We start from the raw sequence: 21,047 nt of genomic DNA, 5'->3' as shown, positions 1-21,047 counted from the left end.
GTTCCTAAAGATCTTCTAAAGTCAGCTTCAGGGGATTTTTAAGCATTTTCAAGCTTTTCCAGCACCTTACAGTTGTGGTGAATGACACATTTATACATGCTTGAAATGATCGGGTCCCATTTCGTTTCATCATCAAATTTGATTAGATTTGATTGTACTATAAACAACCAAATGTATGTTTCATGATAGAATCTGACAGAAAGGTGACAAATTAAAGCTACAAGGAGTTTTTAACTGGTTTAATAATGACGTCTCTGTATGACCTGCACAAGCAAATGAGACCATCAGCAAGACCGAGACAGATTCTCCATGAAATCAGGTGAAACAGGTCTGTGTTTACAGTTTCCCAGACAAGGTTACAGTAAGTGGTATGTTAGACAAAATTTTTTTTTAGATAACTTTATTTTTGAGGCTATATTATGTGGTTATAGTGGTGGAAACTACCGCTTTTGTCCCCAGGGGCCTCTAAAAGCAATTCAACATGAAGAATATGTCACCTGTCTGTAAGGAGATTTAGCATCCTATGTAACATAAACCAGTATAAAACAATCACTCAGTTACTGGACAAATTACATTAATTTCAATAAAATCCTTTTCATTAAAGAAAAAAGAAAAATGTTATAATGAGGCAACAGTCATTGAAACAAGTAGGCTTTTTCCAACTTATCTAAGAGAGTAATTTCTTATTAAAGTAACACAATTACAATTTCAAGCAGCAACACTTTTTAAACCTTGGAAATAATAAAATTAACAAATGATTAATTGTTTTCAAGGATTTCCAGCACACATACGAACCCTGTTTATAAAAATGATTCTGTAATAAACTTCTGCAGACACGTTTCACAGTACACCAAATTTTATTGACACATAAAGGCATACAGTACTTATATACATCTTTTTGAGTATTTACAAAATAGAGAACCCATGGATGTTACACATGTATAAAAATATGCATTACATCTATATAAATATGTACACAATGTGCAAAACATATGGCATACAAACAACAAGAGGCATGGCATGGGTGGTGGAGATAAGAGAGGAGGCCCGGCTGTGATGGAGGATGTAAATTAACTGACGAGGGTAGAGAAACGTCTCATCTGTGCTTCCACTAATGTCCCCAACGTACATGTTGTTTTAATAAAACGTTTCATACAGAGCTCCGTTCTGAAGTTCAGCTTCTCCACCGACAAATGTACACTAATTACGTGATGATAAATGGCGCAGGTGATTGAGGACAAGTGGTAGAGCTGAGCCAACGCCTGTTAACTCCAACTATGAAAGTAAAGACGTTAGGGGTTCTTCAGACTGACGGTGCTTCCACAAACCTCTAAAATAAGAGGGTTTTTATTCGTCAAACCCCCATTCAACCACTCTGATATAAGTGCTTTTGAACTTTTAAACTGTATTACTCTGTAGTAAAAGCTCTTACATGAATAAAATCAAGGCAGGATCTGACATACAGTACAGTATATCAAGGGAGAGCAGCCATTATTGCTTTCAGCTGTCCCTGTGTGGCCAGTCAGCGACCACAGTTGCCGAATGGTAAGTGGTGTCATAAACATCCGAGTGTAAATCACAGATTTACTGCAGCCAAGAGGTTTGTGTTCGTCCGATATGAAAAATAAAAAGAGAAAAACTCTGCAAACCAAAAATATACACACAAACTCTTCTTTTACAGATTTTACACAAGCATGAAAACAAGATTAAATGTTTTTTTTCTTTTACTTTTCACCCTAAAAAATGTGATAAATACAAAAACGTGAGAAACATAACAAAACGTGATAATATGTTCCACTGCCTTTTTGGCGACAAAATATCAAACTTGATAGCCTTAAAAAGACAGACTGAAGGAAAAAAAAACAACACTATTAACTCGTCATCTCTTCTAAGATACGCATGAATCAACTAGTGATTCTTACTGTTCATCCTGTGGAGGATGTAATACTCGCAGCAATGTGGAAAATTAAACAGAATACAAGTAGACCTGCAAGCAGGTACACCGGGGTCAGTGCACCCGCGACACAACAGAACCAAATGTGCACCAACCAGAGGTGACCAGGAGAATGAGGCCGTCTCTGAATGGGGCTTTAACAGGTGGTTTAAAGGGATAGTTCAGATTATTTGAAGTGAGATTTTATGAAGTACTATTGTCAGTGTATTAGCTGTAGTATATGGAGGTCGGCATGTGCCCCATTTGTGAAAAGCAGAGAGGAGTGCCAGAATAGAAGCTAAGCATTGAACTGCTGTGAATGGGGTTGGCAACAAAAGGTATTCTGGCCACTTAAAAAAAAGGTCTGCCTAAAAAGTTTAAACTCTTTTCTGATGAGAAACCACTGCTATAAAAGCCAAATATCACATTTCCCAAACCAACCAAACTCCATGAGTGAAATTAATGATTTTATCTTGCAAAAAACACAAGCTGCTGGTTTATCGCTTCCTCGATCTGTTAGAATTCCTGTTTTCAACTCCTATTTTCTGCAAGGTAAAATTTTGGGTTTTGGTTTAAATGATGGTGGTTTCCGGCTGCAAATGTCCATCTGATGGCAAAGCAAAGAGGTGAAAATGTCCTAAATATTGTGTACACTTAATGTTTTTTTAGGTGGCTAAAACACATTTTGCTGCCGATCCTGTACACAGGAGTTCATTACTTGGCTTCCTACACCAGCACTCGTGCCGTTTCTCCAAACTGACATCGAGTGTCAATAAAATGCTGACTATTGATAAATATTTGATACAACCCCACTTCAAATACTCCAAACTATCACTTAAAACACTTGTTTGTAGACAGTAAACTGAAATACAAAAAAAAAAAAAAGCCCAGAGGAGGTCTGTGCAGTATTTGGCGCAACTCTTCCAGGTGGTCAAACATTGTAGATTTGGGCACATCCATGTGTCTTGGCCTGATCTGATGATATGTGCAGCAGTAAAGAGCATCACACTTCTTCGACAAGACAGTGCTGACATAAAGGGCTCTCGGTCAGTTTGCTCAGGTCACAACATTATTGCTGATGTGAACAGCCAATCAGCATTACACAGGAAGAAATTAGATTTATTTAAAATGCAACAAAAAGAGCCCCATTAAGGTTTTCTCCTGCAAGAAATGACCCTGAAGTAAACAGTTGCAGTTACTGAAAATGTGCCGTCGAGCCACAACAGAAGAGAGGCGACGCCCTCTAGTGCCCATGGATGAAATGAGAGAATAAAGTGGTTAAAATGTAAAATGTAAATGTGATTTCACTGGACTGATATTTAAAAATGACAATTAAAAAAAAGCAATCTTATTTCAAAGTGCCATACAGTCAGACTGTATCAATCCCAAAAGAATATTTAAACTGAGATACTGAATCCGTAACTCAGCATTTAGGTTTGAAAAGAAACACAGAGTGGGATATGATGCAATCAATTAAAAAATAAACATCTAGGATTCATGACGGCTTTAAAAGAAGCGAAGCCCTCTTTACCGACGCCCCGCTGTGTATCACACCTCAAAAGGTGCCTGTGCGTTTGTGACTGCAGGACACCAACTGAACAACACAGATAAAAACAGTAAACAGTCATCAGAAGCCTTTTGAAGTTTTGAATAAGCCGACTTGATAGAAAATGATTCCATTTTATAGATATTAGCAAATTTTCTTCAGACAACTTGTGGGCGACGGCTGAGAAAGAGCTCGAAACAGCCCGAGATTAAACGTGAACACAATCATGCACACAGAGACACAGGTGTACATGCAAAAAGACAAGACGACAAATCCACACACACATTCGCACTTGCACTCGCGCACACACACACGTACACAGACAACAACATGCCTTCTTGTTTCTCACACGCCCACTCAGGTCAGGAAACTAACATTGTCTGCAGGCCACAGTAAGTGATTCATCAAGATAAGACTGTTTCATCAGCCAAATGTTACTTGAAAATATTCTGATTCCTCCACATGACGCTTCGTCACTTGATGACTAGACTGTTAAAACAGACTACCTTATCAGCAAAGTCCAGTTGTTAAAAGAATAATTTGGATTATTTGATGAAGAGCTATATGAGGTACTTGGTACTGGTATGCACTCCCCCAGTTTGGAGAAACCTGCCTACCTGCCTCCCTAATCTTTTTAAGGATCTCTTTCCATACACGAGCCCTACAATACTGAATATTGTAAAGGTATCACTTATGACTGCTACTCTTCCTACCAGCTTAAAGACTGCTGCGGTTAAACAGTTACTTAAGAAACTAAATCTCGATCTGGCTTCTCTAAATAAGTATCGACCAGCCTCTACCCTTCCATTCTTTTCAGAAGTCCTACAGAAAATCGAGTTTCAGCATTCAGCTGATTTAATTCACAACAATCTTTTTGAGCCGTTTCAATAAGCTTTCAGGGCCTGTCATTCCACTGAAGCTTCTCTTAGTAAAGTGGTTAATGAGATTTTACTTATTACTGCTTAAATTCCACCCCAGTGCAGCGTATGATGCTATAGATCATAATACAGTCCGAGATTGAGTCGAAAGTCAATTTGGCTTTTCTATCCATCTAAAAGAACAAAGTGTGTCCCCTGCAAAAACAACATGTCAATATTTGCTGATGTAGCTCAGGGATCTATTCTTGGCCCTTTACTTTTCTATCTATATATGTCACCTCTTGATCAAATTATATGCAGTTATGGACTAACTGACAATAGACAGCTGTCTTCTCAAATTACAAATCTAGACGTCCACCTCTAATTGTGATTTCTCAGCTGTGAAGAATCTTGGTGTTACCTTTGATCCTGCATTCTCTTTCAATCAACATCTTAAGGAAGTCACTCAGATTGCCTTGTTTCCAGCTACACAACTACAACTTTTGTGACAGCATTTGCATTTCTGTTTTCAAATAATTACACAGATTCAGCAAATTCAAACAACGATGCAAACAACCTAAGATCATGGCAGCAGTACATCAGCAACTCCTGTTTTCTGTAAGTTAAAATTACTGATGTTGCTCAAAGTTTGAAGTTTCTACATAAAGCGTACACTTAAACTGATATTGATTTTTTTGGTGGATTTTTGAAATACTTCTTGTTGCTGACCCTGTTCAGAGCAGCAGTTACTTCTGTCTGCTTCTCAAAAATGGAGGCGTGTCGACCACCATCTACTGTAGCGAAAACACACCGACGATCAATAACAACCTCATACAACCTCACTTCAAATAATCCGAACTACCCCTTTAACTAACATGCTTGTTGCCCAGTAATGCAGTAATTTCCCATCCTTACACAAACACACTCACACACACACACACAAAGACAAAGTGCAGGGATACTGTAGGACAGCTAGATATAAAGGTCACCTTCTCCAAAGACGACATCATTCCTTGATATAACTCGCAGCACACACACACACACACTGTTCACACCTATTATGTGTGTGTGTGTGTCTTCATGTGTCATAAACTGATATTTGTTCCCTTTTCCACCGGTTCACGTCAGTTCACTATCAGAAGAAAAAAAGCTGCCAACTTTGTGAGTTAAGTCCCATTGTTTGATCTTTTCAAAATTACATTCAGAAGAAGATACTTGGACAACTGCAGTATCTCTGGAGCATTTGGCCACACGATCACAGCCATATTGATCACTTCATATTGACGATCACCTTGGATATGCAGAGTTCACATTTCCTTTGTTCTGAGGTGAATGAGGCGCGTCGTCGGATCGCTGTGCCTCTTTAGTGCATAGCTCTCACGTAGATGGAGGAGCTTGCTCCTCTCGTCTTCCGACTAAAGTCGAAGTCTTTGTTCTTTTAGAGTCATTGGTTCATCAGCTTGACCGCACGGGTCGCGACAAGTCAGAAGAAAACAGTCACATCTGATACGACATATCAGATTAGTCAGCAAACATATAATCTACAGTTTGTGGTAGACTGGGCCAGTGTGAACGGAGGCTTAAGGAATCCCTTTAAAATCTGGCTTGGTGACCGACTGAGCACGTCTGGCTTCTTGTCATAAAGGGAACAAATGAATTTGACAGGCTGGTGCAAGTCCTCAATGCACTTAGATTAGTTTAGTCTAAGTTGTCCCAGGTGAGGTGATGAGTATCTGTGGCTGCTCTGATGTCTCAGACCAAGCATCAAGCCTTTTTTTTATTACAACTAGATTTCATCTTTAGCCTGTGAACTCTCATTTAGGGTGGCAGTTATTGTGTTGTAACGACCGAATTTTATAGCCTTGTATGGCACAGTATGCTTCAGCAGAACAAAGGTCTTCACACCAGACCATCTGCAGAAGTACGCATGCATGCATTTATGAACCATTTTCCTTGTAGTTACTGTGCTCATGAAGAAAAATAGATGCAGTGTTCACTGACAGCCACCGAGCCAAACCTCCTGTAGAAACAATCAGCCATCAACACTATTTCTGGTACCCCATGCGAGGCACAGTCAAATCGTATTAGTGTAGTTTTGAGAGTATTTACAAACTGTCTGTGCTACCAGTATTCATTTGGTTTCGTCTCCACATCTCTGTGTGTGATCATTAAAATCGTGACACCAGACACTGAAAAAGTCTACTCAATCTCTTAATCACTAATACTACAGGCGACCGCGATCACCTTAGTGATGACGTTATTCAGGCTGTTCAGCCGTAACAGACCCTCTATTAAAGCTGTGCAAACTCCTGCTTGTAGTTCAACTTGAATCAGTGCACTGCCTGTACAGTGTCTCTTACTGTATTATAGTGGGAATATTACAGATGGTATGGATGTACTGTGAAATGGCACAGAACTGCCATGTTTTCTCCTCCTTTTTCTTCCTTATTTAAAATCTCAAAGCGCATCCTCTTTGCGGATGTCAATCCCTTTCTTTTTCTTCTTCTTCTTCTCTTCACCCATCCATCCTTGCCTTTCTTCTGGCTCAGCAGCTCCGCCAACTCCCTTGACTTTCTTTTTCTTTCATCCGTCGCTCCATCAGTCCCAGTGCAGCTGCAGGTCATGTGCATCGAGGAAGTCCGTTGGGATTCCCAGTGGTGTGAGTGCGCCAGCGGGACCTGGTGGCATGGTGAGGTCCAGCCACTCCATATTGTCCAGGCCCGGGTCGGACAGGCCCATGTTGAGCGAGGAGGGGGGCGAGGAGGAGTCGCAGAAGGACAGGTCTGATGTGTCCATGGGCGAGTAGGGTTGTTGGTCCATCAGCTGGGCCTGCAGCTCCTCCATCAGGCCCTGTGTGCGTGGGTCTGACGCTGGCGGCGTACCGGCCAGCGTGCCCTCCAGAAAGGCCTCCAGTTGATTGTCTGTGGCCAACGAGGAGAGGCTGGGCAGGCTTTGACCGATGATAGGGTTCAGGGTGGGTGGAGGGGCCACCTGGATCTGTGGAGGCGGCCTGGAGAGAGCAGTGTTGACTGGCAGGGTGGTGATGTTTGCTGTGACTGGAAGGGTCTTAATGAGAGATGCAGCAGTGTCCTGTTGAATAAATGGAGTGATTTCTGGAAGCGAGACAAGAGATAAAAATATGGATTATTATCCATTATTTTTATCGAACTATTTCAACCATTTATCTGTTACTGAAAAGGCTAATATTACTCATAATCAGTACAATTCTTATTAAAATAAAATGTAATGTCATGAAATGTAAAACAGAGCTGCTTACATTGCCATTTCCTCAGCATCTGAGACCAGAATGTTTAAATCATGCTCATACTAAACCCAATATCCCGGTTTTGTTCTGTGAGTGAGCACCTCCTTACCTCCACTCTCTATAAGAATGTCGAACAAATCATCCATTTGCTGGCTGGTTGCCGTGGGAACCTGAAAGGACAGTCAATGAGGTTGAGAGACTTGAAGCTGGTTCACCAGAAGTGAAACAGGCTGGAAAACTGAAAATAGACTCATACATTTTTATGCTTTTTTGTATTCTGAGGCATCCAGCAGCTGAGAACTGCTGGAGGAATGTGCGGCATGGTTTGAGTGGTGCCTAGTGGTATGCGTGTGTAATTCAGTTGTGCCTGACGTGCATCTAACCTGTGAAACATTGTTGACTTGCAAGTTGCGGGTCTGTTTGACAGCCTCCTCATAGCGGGGAGGCTCTCTTGTCTTGGGAGGCTGAGTAACAAGGGAGGTGGGCTGAAGGATGAAGGCAGGCTGGGGAGAAGGAGACTGGATGGATAAGAGAGAGATGAAGACAACACAGGCGGAATTAACAACACAGCAAAGTTGTGAAAGTTGCTCAAATGAAACAGTACATGTTCTGAAAAAGCATCCAGTAATTAGCATAGACTGAACTAAAGGTAATCCCCTTCCCCTCAGTAATAACTGATACCTTATTGAAGGGTCCATTAGAAATGTGGTGGTTGGGTGAAGCCCGTGGAGAGATTCTGTTCTCTGGGGAGCTTCTCAGGACACACTGAGGATTCATCTCAGGTCTAGTCTGGTTCTCCAAACCAGTAGTGTTATTGCACATAGTCAGAGTCTGTGAAAACACAAGACAGTGTCTCACATCAGTCCATCGTGTCTCAAAGGACTGACATCATAGCAGCGAAACAGAGAGATATAAAAAGACACAAAAATTCCCTTTCAAAAACCACCAAGGAAATAAGGCACAGATGCCATAAATATGTCGTGGGCCTCAACAAAAACAAATGCAGCTGTTTTGTTTTTTTAAGGAGGAACTGAAAGTACAGCAAATGAGGCTTGTTTCACAAACGCACTTTTTAGCTCTCACATAGAGTGGCAGGAGTGGGAAGAGTATAGTTTCATTAATTAAACGCAATTATCTTAATTATCTTGTGACACCGCTAACCCACTGGATTTTCAATTTTTATTCAATTTGAAAGTAAATATGTTTCTACAAAGAGATATGACCATGACTAATACATGAGGTCTTGACAGTAAACTTGACACATGACATTGTTAAATAAGAGTATTGACTGTGGTTATAAAAAAATTTTAAAAATCGCATGTCACATCTACTGCTGAAACAAATAGAACAACATTTTTGACAGTCATTTAATGGTTTAAGTAATTTCTTGAACAAGTTTTTCTGTTTTACATCATTGTAAATGAAGTATCTTTGCATTCCAGGCTGAACATTGGATAAAACTGTCAATATAAATATGTCCCCTTGGTCTCTGGGAAATTCATAATAGCATTTCCCTCTAATTTCTGACATTCTGTAGTACAAACAGTTAATTAATTTGTGAAAAAAAAAATCAACAAATAAATTGACAATAGTGATGTAACAATAAATTGATTTTAGATTTCAGGATTGTTTAATACACTTCAAGAACAAATATGGCAGTGACAGATCACATTATTGTTTGAAACGGCAAACTGACAAATTACTGAACGGACACTGTAGAACAATTTCTCACAGAAATGCAACTGGTTATGTGCCATGACTAACCTGAAGCAACTGGTTGTTGTTGGTCACCTGCTGGCTGGGTGCCGTCTCCATCTTAGTGGTTTGCAGCTGAGGAACTGGGGCCTGGACCAGCCCTGGATTTGAGACTGTGGCCTGAAGAACAGGCTGAGATAAGAGGAAAACGTGTAATGACATATTTCTGCAAGATAAGACAGTTTGACACCCCATTATTCCTACTTCATTGGAATCTCACCTGCAGGCTGACAGTGGTGCTCGGAAGCTGGATCGCAGTAGCGTTGTTGGGTAGTGACACTGGGAGGAGGATCTGGGTTGCAGTCTGGCCGGTCGTGGTCAGAAGAGTCTGAGGCTGACCAGACGTGGTTAACAGGGTCTGAGGCTGACCGAGCACCTGGGAGACTCCACCTGTGTGGCTGATGAAAAACTGCTGCAGGCCGGGGGCAGCGGGTTGGGGCTGGGGCTTAGGACTTCTCTGCGAGTTGGGGAGTAGCTGTGGGCTGGTGGCTACTTGGGGCTGCGCTTGGGGTTGGATCTGGGTGATGAGCTGAGTTTGGGTCTGAAGCTGGAGCGGCTTGCCAGAGGAAACAGTCACATCCTCCAGCTTGACCACGGTTGGCAGTGTGGAGAGAGCCTGGGAGCCCAGGATGGAGTTGGGGATTGTAGCTGCAGTGGATGAACAGTTTGACAGGACTGCACCCTCCATTTTCACGACATTTGTGTTGAGGACAGCAGGAACGGGGGTCCGGGCAGGTACGGAGGTGACTTTGGGAGATACAGAGGCAGAGTCAGTGGTGCTAGCCCTCTTCTCTACCTCCAGCTGCATCTTCAGTGCCTCCACCAGCCGCTGCTCCTGCTCCAGCTTTCTCATCAACTCTTCTATCTGCCGCTCCTTCTCGTGGAGTCTCCTGTCCTTTTCCTCTGGGACTTGGACAGTTGGGTGAGGTGAAGAATGTGGACCCATCCAGCCAGAAGTCACCATTTGTATTTCAGAAGGCATCTCAGATGAGCCTACATCCTGCTGCAGGGCAGAGGGATCAATGGGGGTGGGTGAGACCGGCGGTGTGGGGTTCATGCTCTCCGTAGCCACTTGCTGGACTGGGAGGACTATAGCAGGGGTGGTGGTGGTGCTGGTGACCTCCATGGGGACAGGGGTGAGGGTGGTGGTGGCAGTAGCAGGAATGGTTGTGGTTGCGGGGGTGCTGGGATTGTCCTGGAAAGGCTTCAGTCTTTCTATCAGATCAGTCTTTGTTCCCGACACAGGGAGGCCACGCAGCTTCAGCTCCAGTTTGAGCTCAGCCACCTGGACAAATAGAAACATCATTTATCATCAACTTCAGACCAGCGTTAGAGGAGAAGTGCAGCTGACTTTAAAGGAACAGTTCAACACTTTGGCTTTTTTGGCCAGGAGTAAGATGAGAAAATTGATACCCCTCTCATATCTGTTTGTTAAATGTGAAGCTGCAGCCAGGCGCCAGTTAGCTTAGCACAGAGGGAAACAGAGGGAAACAGCTGGCTATGCTCCTTCCATGCTGGATGTGGATTCAAATATACTGTTTAAAATGTGTAGCCATATAAAAGCCATCCTGTAAGTTAAAGAGGACTTTTGATAAGATGATACTTTGTGTGTGAGTCAATATTGTACATGGTTGAATTTGTGCAAGTGGACCAATCTGAAAGAGACATTTTGAGGGAGCATCTCTACTTGAACCAGAGCAACTTTTCTAGCCTTTATGGCACTGGTTTGTTGCCCAGGAAGCTCACAGGCCAACTGTATGTGTTGTCACCACCTCACATGATGCTACTCAGCTAATCAAATCTGTGCATACTGATAGGCACTGTGACTTTAGTCAGTAAGTGAGGTACACTCACACAGGAAGAGAAGAGACAAGAGACAATCAAGGAAATAAGTGAGTCAGAGAAAAGTAATTTCACATGCCGAACTCTAACAAAAGAAGTAGACGTGACAACAGAGCATTTAATCACAAATAGACACTCTTTCAAGTTCACTCTTTCCATGAGCAGTTCAAATATGTGTGTCTTGTATGTTTTGAGGCTGTAGCTAAAATTAAAACCAGTAAAATGAGGCGCTACTACAAGACAAAGCACAAGCCATCTTTGAGCAAACATATCCACTCAAATCCACAGAAAATAAGCAAACTTATTTTAAACAAAGAGTCTAATGTGATCACCTACTAGAATCCCAACACATTTATTCACTGCCTGACAACATGCTAACAAATGTTCACTTGGCTTAGCACAAAAAAAGCATTTACTCAGGAACAGGCTATCCTCTCCTAACCATAACTACTTCAATATATATGACAGAGCAAGTCCGACATTATGATGTTACAGACCTTTGCTTTTGGATATTTTCTCTAACTGGACTTCTGAAAAATGCAGCAGTTGTTATTCATGTGTTCAGTTTGTTTACCGTCTGGCCTACATTCAGTCAGTTAAATGTCATTCAAAAAAGAATCAGAAATAACAATGAATAATGATTATTATTAATAATTTAGGTGTAAAGCATGTAAGAATATAAATACTATGTTGTACAATCAGGATATCATCACTTTAGGACACCTCTGTTGACTAGACAAAACCTTGTTAGAGCTTATGTGGAGTTGTCAGGCATCTGAAAACATTCATGTACTGGCGGTGTAATATCTTGACACAGTTCAGCAGTGTTAACAGTCGAGTAGTTACATCTCTGTAGCTCAAAATCAGAACTGTGATTTCTACGCTGCTGGGGCATGCTGTTCCAAGCTACAAGGGTGAAGGGTTTGCTGGTACATGTGGGTTTCCAAATACCTTCATCTCCTCCAGGTTGGCAGGCAGGACTCCTGGCTTGCGGTTTGAGAGTGAGTTGTTTGGACGAGCTTGAGCCTGAGCCACAGGGGGAGGTGGAGGTGCAGTGGGTAAAGACACCACGATGGAGGTCTGCAGGCCGCTGGCGCTGGTGCTCTGACCCTCCGCCACGGGTCTGCAGGAAGAAACAAACAAGAAAAAGAGGAGGTCATTGTTACTTCAGGAAATCATTGACAATACTTCTGTATCACATAAATAAGAAACAGAACAAGAGGAAGAGGAGGTGGGAGAGAGAGAGGGAAGGTGGACAAAAGAGTATTATTGGAGAGATCACTGAATAGAGAGAAATAGAGGGAAAACAAAGAGACAGGAAAGAGAGGGAGGAAATCTGTTCCCAATATGAACAGACCATCCATCCTGTGCCCTGCGCCTCACTAACAAAGCCAGTCAACCAAACCACAGTGAGCGAGCACAGTTCAAAGGGAGCTCGGCCGTGCCGCTGCTGTGAGGACATTCATGAACACAGCAGCTGGTGAAACAACATCCTGTTAGTTATTAATATGATTAGACACAGAGTTGTTATTGGAAACTAGCTAATGGCCCTCTGGGTCGTTGGCTTGCTTTCAGGTGTTTTCAGATAGGCAAGCCAAACCAGTTTAGATGGAAAAAGACTTTTTTTTTTTACAGAACAAACAGTAGTGGTGAAGGCTTGAAAAACATACATCCATAAAACTCTCTGGGACATTGGTAGAAATAAAACAATACAATTGTTCTCCTGCACAATTAAAAACTAATCATACTTTAGTGAATCCAAGTTTAGTGAAGTAAACTCTAATGGTGACTGGATCTAGTTAGTATAAAAGAGAGGAAAATCACTTTGGCTGCTCTGTATTCCTCAACAAAACATGGCATTGTCTGCTAGCTATCTAAAAAATTAACAAAATGTTAAATTGTTCCCTGGGAAGCTAAAAAGTTAATTTGCATTCTCGCAAAACTGTTGCAATTTCTACAAGCTAGCAAAAAGGTAGCTAAACATAACATTGTTTGCTATCTAACTAAAAACTTAGTTACCTACCCTTCTTGTGATGGCTTGGCTGAGAAACTCTTATTTCCTTTCCATTCAGAAAAAAAACTTGCTATCAATTGGAGTTTCAAGAAGGAAGAGACACTTCATAAAACTCTATTGGGTTGAGTTTGTCCTTTAACTTTCTCTCAAGGACTTGATTATTTTTCTCAATCCATCTCAGAAGGCAGCTATTTTAAAAGTTAAATCTCCTCAGATCGAAGTTTTAAGTGAATACAGGATCACATTTTAAATTCAATCTAGGTTTAAAGTAAAAACTTTCAAAGAGATGTTTAAATTGAATCCTTCTTAATTTTGCACTTATTTAAAAGTTTGGTGCTAAAGCATGATTTAATCTGGATTAACAATTAATCATTGTTAATGCAACCCAGCCATAATGTTTTATATGCGTACTTAAGTGGTGCTGGTAGTATAGTCTGGTAGTTGTAGTGCTGCTGTTGCTGGCTGAGGATCTGCAGCTGGAGGAACAGCTGCTGCTGCTGCAGTAGTCGAGCATAAGAAGAGTCCATTGGTGCTTCACTGGCTTCCTGCTTCTGGTCGGGGGGAACATACTGGTGGTACTTGAGCTTTTTCACCCTGGGCTTGGGCTCTTTGCCCTTCTTACTGCGGCTCTTCTCTGAGACCGTCTTCTGCTGGCTTTGCTGTTGTGGGAGGAAACAGAATATACATTTTTTTTAAAATCTAGCAGCATTCAAATATTGCAGAACCAGGTGATGTTATATATTTAGAAATAAATGCTCTTACTTTGACCAGTGTTGGGCCTGGTTTTGAAGGAACAGCTGTGGTGACTGGCTGTGCGGGAGTGACAGCTGGGCGGCTGGCAGGCATCTCATTGGTAGAGATCACTTTCAAAAAGTCTGTTGCTTGTGTAGCAACTGGGAAGGCCTGAAGAAGAATCATCACAAAAAGACACTTGTAACTGCAAAGCACACACTTAAAGAGACAGTTCCGATTTTTTGAAGTGGGGTTGTATGAGGTAGTTATCCATAGTCAGGAGTACTGGTGTAGGAAGCTAAGCAGTGTACTGCTGTGGACAGAGTCTGCAACAAAATGCATTTTAGCACCTAAAAAAAGGCCAACCTAAAAAATATCAACATCAGTTTAAGTGTTTCCTATATTTAGAATATTTTCACAGCTTTACCATGTCATCAGACATCGTTATGTAAGCCAAATATCGCTCTCTCCAAAGCCACCAGTCTCCATTGAAAAAAACACAAGTTGTCATTTTACTTGGCAGAGCACAAGAGCTGCTCATCCACTGCTGCACTGATAAGTCAGTTTGTTTCTGTTATTGTGTAACTTTGGTGAATCTGAACTAACCCTTTAAAAAACCAAAGTCACACAACAACAAAAACAAACAAACATATCAAGGCAGCGGTAGACCAGCAACATAACGAGAGATTTAACTTCAGTTTACTGTGAGAAAAAGCCATCTGGCAGGCAGGTACAGCAGTGAAAATATTCTTAATATAGTGTTGACTTAAAATGATAATGACTTCTTTGGATGGGACTTTTTTTAGTTGGCTAAAATTTGTTTGGCTGCTGACCCTGTCCACAGCAGTTTTTGCTTAGTTTTCTACGCTGTTGTTTCTGTAAAGCAGGGATGCCGACCACCATCTACTGTAGGCGGTATACCGACCAGTTCCTCATTAGACTCCACTTCAAAAAATCCAAACTATCCCTTGAAAATCTCAACATTGTTAAATACAATCAGACCAATCAGATCAGATCAAATTACAAAAATCTGGAGCTACTGGATAAGAAGGCATACACAAACACAAGTATTACTGGTCCTGTATCTGACCTGCACCATGGTGTTGGGTAGTGGTTGCGGTGCCGGGGCTGGAGACGGTGTCTCTGGCGCTTTGCTCTCAGCTGGAGACGGGACAGAACCCTGAGATTCCTGGCTGGCCGGCTGCTCTGGAGACAGGGCATCACCACTGTCTTCATCCAACACTTTAGGATAGTTCACCTGACCCACTGAGAGACAAAAAATCCACTACTTAACCAATCAGTTAACGTTAATCATCTTTTCTATCCAATTCCCTGTATGTTTGACCAAACAAAGACCTCTTCCTGATAGAGTCAGTTTTGGCAGAAATGCTCCTAAAGCACCGAATGCAAATATAACAACATTAACCATTTAATTGTCTCTGTCTCTCACCGATGATGGCCTGTTTAAGAGTCGAATCCACAGGTAGGATGTTCTTCTCAACCAGCTCCATGGGGCCGGGTCTCTGGGCGATCTTCTCGTTCAGGTTGTCAGCAAGCCGGGCCCTCTTCAGCCTCATCTGGGTGGCCTGTAGTGACGGTTCTGCTCCAGTCTCTGGGGAACAGAAAAACAACGTCACACATACACTGTATTTTGTCTGCTTGTTGATGTCTTGTTGGGGAAATATTTGTTCACGGCACCGTGTCTGGCATCAGTTTTAATTCTGTTCAGATGTTAGGGCTGCGTGATTATTTTCAAAATGATAATCACAATTATTTTGATAAATATTGAGAAAATGATTATTTAGTACAATTATTAACAAACTCTTTTTATTGCACTTTCACATTTCAATAAACAGAGCACCACTTTCAAATCCATGTTGCTAATGTACAAATCTGTGCATCAAAAGATCGGCCCCTGCTCTCTGTGCATCTATTCTATAAGCAAAATATACATCGAAACCTCTTTTTCAAAACCACAATTAAATGAAAAAAGCATGACTTTCACGTTCTGATACATTCATATCATGACACGTTGTACAGCAAACACTTGTCTGGATGTCTGAGTTGACACTGATGATTCAGTGAGGTAACGTTAGCGATGTTATTTTTCGTAGCCTTCATGCATTCATTGTACTGCAGTTTGTGGTGTTTTTTCAAATGATTGAACAAGTTAGTTGTGTTGCTTTGCTGCACAGACACACATCTCGTGCACCCTTTGCATATAATTTGTTCTTGCTTTACATTACATGCCTTAAAACAAAATACTGATCTAAACATCTGATTTTCGTTTTGCCCGTCTGCACTATGTTGTATATTAATCTTCTACTCTGGATGGCAGCCAACATCCAGGAAATTTTGCATATATTGCTGCTGCAGTGTGGCTGGCTGTTAGTTTCAAAGTCCTTCACATGCAGCAGTGTTGTCTATGAGCAGCACATGCATTTTAAACATAAACATTGCCGTCTATCATTGTCACTTAATTGTGTGAAGGCATATATCTGATTAATTGTGCCACCCCACGAGATTAGGTACAAACATCATGGGGAGAATAGGGCTTCCTATTCCTTCCTCTGCTAAGGGCAGTCTTTTTATTCTAATGCTTTATCTAAACGGTCAACAGTGAATAGTAACTGACACAATAAGTGTACATGGTGAGACGTAGAGAATGACCAGTACCTTGCAAGATGTGCATCCTGACCAGCTCTGCTCTTTCTGGACGACTGCGGATCTTGTGCTTGAGGAAATTCTCAGTCTAAAGAGAAACAGAACAGCCATTAAATCATCTAAATGTCTTGTTCTTTTCTGCGGCACTGAGGAACATAACGGTCCAGGAGTGCTTTTCTTCTGCTTCTCAAATTCATATTTAGAACTTTATTTCCATGGGAGAGGATTAGTGTTGCCTTACCCTGGCTCTCTCCAAGCTGCGAATCTGCCCATGGAAAGCCGCGGGGCTCTTCAGAGCTGCAACACGCAAACATTTTTATTTGCACAAGTTTGGAGACAAATGATTTAGATGAAAAAATAGAGCAAACATGTTTATTATTTCTGCTATCGGGGTCAGAGTTTGTTATCATATTCACGCCCACGCTGCATTAGCTTTTTGGTGAGTGATGGACAACTGGCAGTGCTGATACTCACGTGGCATGATGCCCTGCTCCACCAGCTGCTCCCGGGTTCGCCTCTGCTGAAGCCTCAACTGCAGCACTGAAAACAAAATTGAAACAAAACATTATAGAAGAAAAACAGAAGCATTTTAATTGTAATGTAAAAAGAGGAAGTGTATGAGGGAAAGCAGTAAAGGAGAACAAACAGATGAGGTAGTTCATAAAAATAAAAAGGGTAAATAAAATAGGGAAGAAAATTAGGTCATACTGAGAGGGTGACCACAAACTAACCTCTCCCCACCCACTGATCTATCACTCACATCCTGCTCTGCAGTCATTACGTTGACAACCTACGATAACGTCATGCTTAATGAGCCACTTAGCCAAGTGTCAAGTTATCTTATGACGCAACCAGATTTTTTTAAAACATTGATTACACACAAAATGTACCAGCTATTCCCATGCTGGTATTAAAACCTGCAGAGGAGACTTTAGCTGGAAATAGTTGGTCCTGTCTTGTGGGATATTTGTGTAACTTCATTCCTGAGCGCTACCAAGTAGAACTTCATTCCTCATTTGTTATTATGCACTTTTAACATTTGGACCCATGCTACCCGAAAACAAAACAAGAGGACAAGGCAATCACAAGAGGCAAAGACAGACATCCATGCCCAAAATAATAGATATGATTTCACTGCCATTTATTCTGTCTTTATTTGCATCTGTTACAAAGTTGGGTATGAAAGTTATTATCTTCCCATAAAAGATGATTTATTAGCCTTCACTTCCTGAACTCCAGAGGGTGCACTATAATGCGACATTAGTGGGTTAGCAAAGTATTTTGAGTCTACTGTCAGAGTTTTCACTGTCATGAAGGCAGCTCTCTTTTAAACTGGCTAGATCACCATGGTAACTTGTGCTGAACACACAAACTGGTCCAGAGGAGGTTATATTCAGAGTTTTGGTTTAAATCAGCTGTTAAAAGTTCAACACCTTTCTTTTTCTTACCATATTTCTTGTGAGGGATATAGATTCTGAGCTGAGGGAATACGTCTTATATGCATACTTGCTGAGCCATACAGTTGAAATGTCACCAAATGAAGACGGCCTGTCGGCCTACTTGCAACAGCATGACCTGCATGCATCACACTGCAACATGAACCTACTTGCATTCAGTTGGTGACGCAGGAATATTTTGTCTTGTTTGCTTCGGTTCTTACAAACTCATTGAAAATTTACACAGCAGATTATACGTAGTCTAAAAGACTGATGAAGCAGCTATGGTCCACGTTGCATGATGTGTTTATGCTTGATCCTGATTGCTGCTAGGTATGTTTTGCACTGCAACGCAGCTCAGAACACACATTAGAAAACCGATTAGTCTATTGGTATTTATGATAATATTCAGATAATAAAATTCATTTCACTTTGATCTGGCAAAAAACCTAAGTGATTTTCTCACATCCTTCATTATGTCAGACCTAAATGCTTTTTAAAAGTATCATGTTTTAATCTGCTCCATCAAGTTTAAAGATTAGCAGCTCTAATGTGCAGCTGTCATGTTAGAAAATTACAAATCAACTGAATGCTCTCTCAATCTCTACCATTTATTTCTGCCAGCATTCCAGTGTTGCTTTTTGTTGTAAAATATTTTTTTTTAGATTTTTCATAGCTCTCCTTTATAACAACCTGTTTGTCTTGACTGAAGTAGGTGGAAAGTGATCAGTTCCAACTTGTGCAGAAGAGTCAAACAACACACGAAACACTCCTTTTTATGGCAACGTGCACAGAACCCGATGAAGAAAGCCTGTGTTAACAAGGCTGGGGTTTTAGGTTTTCTCGAACCAGCTCATGCAAAGGAAGCCTGGCTATACTGAGCATACTTCATGGTACAGCTCCCACGGACAAGCTTGCAACAGCACTAGCTCACTTGGCTTGAACAATAAGCATGACAGCAACAACAAGGAAGAGTAGTGCTCACCTGCTCTGAAACCAGTGCAGCAGCCACTGAGTGTCTCTACCTCCATGCAGGCCATTGTTTTACACAGAGCAGTCCAAAACACAACTGAAGGATTAAGCCATTTGATCGAAGGTGACAGCCTTTCTATTAGATCTCAAATAACGTAGCTCATAGTCATGTCCTTTCCGCCGTCCACAGTGCAACATGATCAACCAAACGATAACAATTCTCAGCGCTGTGACGCTTCTAAGAATTACAGAGAAGCAACATTAGGCCCATCCTCTATTCCTGTACTCCTCCCTGACTCTTACTTTTTTACTGAAAGGCCACAATCCCCTCCTCCCCCTCTGCTCTCACTTCCCTCTCTCACTTAACCAGTTTGGGATGGGTTTATTTTCTTGCTGTAGGCGATCTCAACACTGATGTGGAGGCCTGTGCTGGTTCCTTCTACTGATGAGCAGTCAAGAGTCTGAGTCAGCACTGACTAAGGAAAAAGGACACGAACAACTGTGTCTTTAAGCCGAAAAGAAGAGCTTGAGGCAATAGCACAAATGTCAAAAGGACATGTCGCATTAACTTTTCACAGAACACTGACCATTAGTAAACATACTTCTCCATTCACAGCAAGAGTCACAGCTTTCGGTGGAATGGAAGCTCTGTTTCTCAGAAAACAGCCGACAACTGTATAGAGATGGGTTTTTTTTATATAACACGTTTAAATTATATTACAAACTAAAGTTACGCATAGTTAAAGGTGTGTCTGCTTTGAGTGACAGGTGGGTACTGTCACAGGTAATTAGCCACAAGGTAGTAGCTTACACACACTGCTGCAGAGGTCACGTAGTGCCACCATCTTTCAGTCACAGTGCTGTCTTCTTCTCGTCTTTGTCTCATTAGGTCCTGTTAAATGTTCATTGTCATTTTTAGCCTTGTTATATTTAGCTTTTAATAAAATCTAAAATTTTATGCCAAAATGTTGAGTCAATTTTTTCCCCATGGTATCAAAAATTGATATTTTTCAAAATTCAAATTCAAAAAAGGGGCTATACATCCCTTAAAGAAATGAGTAACTTGGACCAGACTTTTCTCAGTAACTACTAGCAGAACAGTGGGGACGTGTTTAAAGTGGTATAGACTTCCAGTCAGAGGCATTGTCCTGAATTCCTCCGGGAAATGTTGCTCAGTCTGACAAACACATATTGACCTGTGACCTGCAGGCTGAGGAGAGGGGTGGATGACATGACTGAGCCATTTATGCACACAGAGACCAGCACGCACACACATACACGGCCAATCAGCAGGTCAACGGAGACCAACACAGGCTTGCATAGAAATATATCGGTTTCACACACAGTCAAAAAGTGAGTTTATTAAATATCATCTAGAGGTGGATTTAAAACCTGTACAACAAAGAAGACACAAGTTGACCAAACACATGCGATAAAATGTGTGAAAGGAAAAATCAGTGGTATACAAAAGGACAAGCAGAGACTGCATGTTTATAGACATGAATAGCTCCACATTTTTTTCCGCTCTCTTGTCAAGAGTTTGATGACAAGATTAACACCACTTTCAAATCTGTCTGTTCAATATGAAGCTGGAGCCAACAGCCTGTTGGCTTAGCTTAGCAGAAAGACTGGAAAAAGAAGGAAACAGCTAGCCTAGCACTGTCAAACCACCACCTGTTAAGCTCAATAATTAACATGTTATATTTTGTTTGTTTTGTCGGTGCAATAACCAAAGTGTAAAAGCATCACTGTGCGGTTATCAGGCAACCAGATGCAAAGCCACTGCAGTCAGCCAAGAAATAGTCCTTCACATAAAGGCCCATTAATCTTCAACTTGTCATTTTTACACTTTGGACTTTTTGCAGATAAATATCTGTAACTACTTCAGAGTTGTTTAATCCAGTAGTGAATTCTGGTTATGACCTTTCCCACTGAAGACAAAAGCCAGATGTTGGTGTGTTATTTGTCTGGTGTAGAAGGGGTTTTAAATGCCACAGCGCTAAACACAGATAAGTGCAACCCATGAGCCTG

The 21,047-nt window shown here is 41.4% G+C and overlaps 1 protein-coding gene across 2 annotated transcripts in view; it reads right to left on the bottom strand.

Annotated features, from left to right (window-relative positions):
* Positions 1-5,080: 5,080 nt before the first annotated feature.
* Positions 5,081-21,047, bottom strand: part of mrtfba (myocardin related transcription factor Ba) — a 29,937-nt gene continuing 13,970 nt past the window's right edge. The window contains exons 4-17 of one of the 2 annotated variants that reach the window (XM_084740991.1): positions 17,083-17,148; positions 16,850-16,905; positions 16,621-16,696; positions 15,395-15,556; positions 15,035-15,210; positions 13,975-14,115; positions 13,624-13,871; positions 12,150-12,321; positions 9,577-10,641; positions 9,366-9,488; positions 8,283-8,432; positions 7,985-8,104; positions 7,711-7,771; positions 5,081-7,449 (exon numbers count right to left, since the gene is read on the bottom strand). In XM_084740991.1, coding sequence (XP_084597117.1) covers positions 6,935-7,449; positions 7,711-7,771; positions 7,985-8,104; positions 8,283-8,432; positions 9,366-9,488; positions 9,577-10,641; positions 12,150-12,321; positions 13,624-13,871; positions 13,975-14,115; positions 15,035-15,210; positions 15,395-15,556; positions 16,621-16,696; positions 16,850-16,905; positions 17,083-17,148 — 3,131 coding nt within the window. In that variant the 3' untranslated portion in view covers positions 5,081-6,934. Of the gene's footprint in view, positions 7,450-7,710; positions 7,772-7,984; positions 8,120-8,282; positions 8,433-9,365; positions 9,489-9,576; positions 10,642-12,149; positions 12,322-13,623; positions 13,872-13,974; positions 14,116-15,034; positions 15,211-15,394; positions 15,557-16,620; positions 16,697-16,849; positions 16,906-17,082; positions 17,149-21,047 lie in introns of both variants that reach the window. The other variant, XM_084740990.1, reaches the window with a different exon arrangement.

The sequence above is a fragment of the Lutjanus erythropterus genome, chromosome 17 (genome assembly GCF_056507025.1).
Source record: "Lutjanus erythropterus isolate fLutEry1 chromosome 17, fLutEry1.hap2, whole genome shotgun sequence".
NCBI classification, from domain to species: domain Eukaryota; kingdom Metazoa; phylum Chordata; class Actinopteri; order Lutjaniformes; family Lutjanidae; genus Lutjanus; species Lutjanus erythropterus.
Note: the sequence above shows the minus strand (reverse complement) of the source record. Positions and strands in the feature narration are given on the sequence as shown.